Here is a 2,816-nt window from a genome sequence, read left to right as displayed (position 1 = left end):
GAATCTCCACGCCATGTTGAAGATGATTGCGTAATAAAGTGTGGTCCAGGTCTCTTGTGTGTGTGGCCTTGATCAAGATGGCGGACAAAACTGCATCATTCATCAAATGCAATGTGCTCCGTGAGGCTGTTTTTTGTTCCATACCCTCAATTCGAAAGACTACTTGTGAGCAAGGTTATCAGTCTCATCAAGACCTCTGTAATGGGCAGCCTGGGCCCAAGTGAGGGACAAATAACTCCAGTACAACAAATGTTAGCATCTGGTTCTGGAGCATTGATAACCAGTTTTCTCGGTGAGTACCCTAACTTGAAGCATTTGCTTTTATTTCAAGGGAGTAAAACATTTTTTAAAAATAATGTTAAACAAATGTTTTGTGCATTGAACTGTTATCATCTGGATATTTGAGATTATCGTAGGTAATACAGTACTAAGTGACCACAAAAAAATTAATGTATCGGAGAGGGGTGGATGAGTGAGGAAATGGAGGAAGGGGTACCAGTATTTCGGTGAAGTCATGGAGTATGATTTATGATTACAAAATTATTTCTTTATTAGTACCCTCATTTAAATGCAAAATTTCCCTCAGACTGACTGTATTGACTGACTGTATAATTTATTTTTAATAGACACTTTGCAGACCTAACTGAATTGCGTGACTTTACAAGACTTTTAAAATAGTGGTAAAAATCACTATAACATCTAACGAGACGATTTAAAACCTCACCAAACTTACAGGATAAAAATGCGTTAAACTATGCATTTCCTCTGAGACAGACTTGTTTACAAAGGAGTCCGCGAATCTTTTTGTTCGGAATAACGGTTGGGCAAACATCCTTTCTCTCTTAAAGTTATATCCGACGTTACAGCATGTCGGTAGTAAGCATATAATTTTTTGAGGGATCATTCACAACTAACTGAAACAATTTTTGGGTAAGGTGGTTTTGATGATCCCTAAGAGCCTCAGTCTGGTCAAGCTTAAGTGCTTCACAGTAAGGAACCCGGGGAAAAATATGTAACAGGGCCCTTTTTGCACTCTTTCGAGGTCTAGTTGAAGATATTTGGGAAGGGCGTAGTGGAATAGTGGGCAGGCATAATCTAAAGTCGATCTAATATACGCATAGTAATATGCTACTAGATCTTTGGGTAGAATCTGCGCACGCTTTAACTGAACTAAGAAGTACAGTTTGCGAAATGCTTTCTTCACAAGATCTTCTATGTGATCGTTCCAAGTTAAGCTTGAGTTGATAGTAACCCCAAGCAACTTTGTCTTGTCAACTGACTCGATAGGTACATGTACATGTAGACCGTCAATAAGTGTCCGAGGGAACTTTAAGCAGTTATGACTTAAAGTTTTAGTTAGTTCCTTGGTCTTGTCTCTGTTTAGCTGGAACAGATTTTTCTTGGACCAATCAAAACCTTGGTCTACAGCAACTTGAGCCTTGCTATACTGACCTTTAGGAATACATTCCGAGACTGTCGTGTCATCTACGCATTTCCACATTTCAAAGACATTAGACACTGAGAGATCATCGATCATAAGTAAAAACAGCCAGGGACCAAGCTTGGTACCTTGGGGCACTCCGGAGGGGACTTTACCCCACTCAGACAGACAATCTTTGCTACGGTAAGCTTTACTCGCTGTGATCTATTACAGAGGAAATCAATAACCCAATTGATGACACTATGAGGAATATTTAGCTGTTGCAACTTGTTGGCCAGGATGTGATGGTCGACAAGGTTAAATGCCTTTCTATAATCGAAGAGAAACATTTGAACTGCTGCTCCGTTGCTGTCTGTTGCTTTGAGCCATTTGTGCACCAAACTTATGAGAGCCATAACAGTGGAAGAGCCAGTTATGGTACCAAACTGGTTAGGAGCTACCTATTCCTCCAATGCTGGTTTGATATAATCAGAAACAATGAAGTCCTCTGCGATCTTTGAGAGGGCGTGAGTCAGGGAAATTGGACAGAGTTCTTTCTTGGGGTCTGACACTTGCTTGACTTTGGAAGAGGGGTAACGTCGGCGAGCTTCCAAACTGAAGGCAGTTTTTGTTTTTTGTATGAGGCATTCAAAATGTCACTAACTGGTTGCGCTAAGAATACTGCATACTCTTTTAACACCCAGTTTGAAAGCCCATCAGGACCCGGTGATTTGAACTTGTTAAGATGCTGCAAGTTGTTGTAAACTCGATGTGTTGGTAACTCAAGAAACACAGGGTTCTTATCCAAAGCTAAGTACTCTCTCTAGTCAGTAAACTCAGAAATAGGTTGTTATCTTGTAGAGGACTAAGAAGTACATTATTTATGGCATTAGCTATATCAGCTGTTGTAGCCATATTACTATACTCGGGTACATTCAGACATGATAGTAAACTTGAGTTTTGTTTCTCGGACCTCCTAAGTTTGCGCACTTCGTTCACTCCTTTTAGATCTTTAACTTTTGAAGTGTAAGACTTTGCTCTGCAGAGCTTCCTCTCCCGGTTAACCGCATTCCGCATTGTATGCCTCATAAAATGTTAATCAACCTGAAACATATTACTGCATTGCAGTGGTATTAAAATGAAAAAGACTATTAAAGTTTAAACTCTACATGTAGTTTGTAAAAGCAGCATGGAGCCAATTGGATTAATAGTAATATTGTTTTGGCAAAGACAACCACACAAAGGTCATTTTCTGGATTGAATGACATGATTTGTCAGGGATCCACATTCCTGGTTGTGTGGTCATCCCAGACGACTAAAAACTTTTCTGGTTGAGTATGTAAGAACTGGATGTATACAAAACATGGACCATCCATGTGGTCCCGGTCCATGGACC

The 2,816-nt window shown here is 40.0% G+C and overlaps 1 protein-coding gene across 2 annotated transcripts in view; it reads left to right on the top strand.

Annotated features, from left to right (window-relative positions):
• The first annotated feature begins 107 nt into the window (after nt 1-107).
• Nucleotides 108-2,816, top strand: part of LOC137967832 (mitochondrial glutathione transporter SLC25A40-like) — a 40,486-nt gene continuing 37,777 nt past the window's right edge. Inside the window, exon 1 of one of the 2 annotated variants that reach the window (XM_068814416.1) lies at nt 108-292. In XM_068814416.1, the coding sequence (XP_068670517.1) occupies nt 112-292 (181 nt within the window). In that variant the 5' untranslated portion in view covers nt 108-111. The remainder of the gene's footprint in view (nt 293-2,816) is intronic. The other variant, XM_068814415.1, reaches the window with a different exon arrangement.

The sequence above is a fragment of the Montipora foliosa genome, chromosome 8 (genome assembly GCF_036669935.1).
Source record: "Montipora foliosa isolate CH-2021 chromosome 8, ASM3666993v2, whole genome shotgun sequence".
NCBI classification, from domain to species: domain Eukaryota; kingdom Metazoa; phylum Cnidaria; class Anthozoa; order Scleractinia; family Acroporidae; genus Montipora; species Montipora foliosa.
The sequence above is the reverse complement of the archived record's forward strand: the minus strand, read 5'-3'. Positions and strand labels throughout refer to the sequence as shown.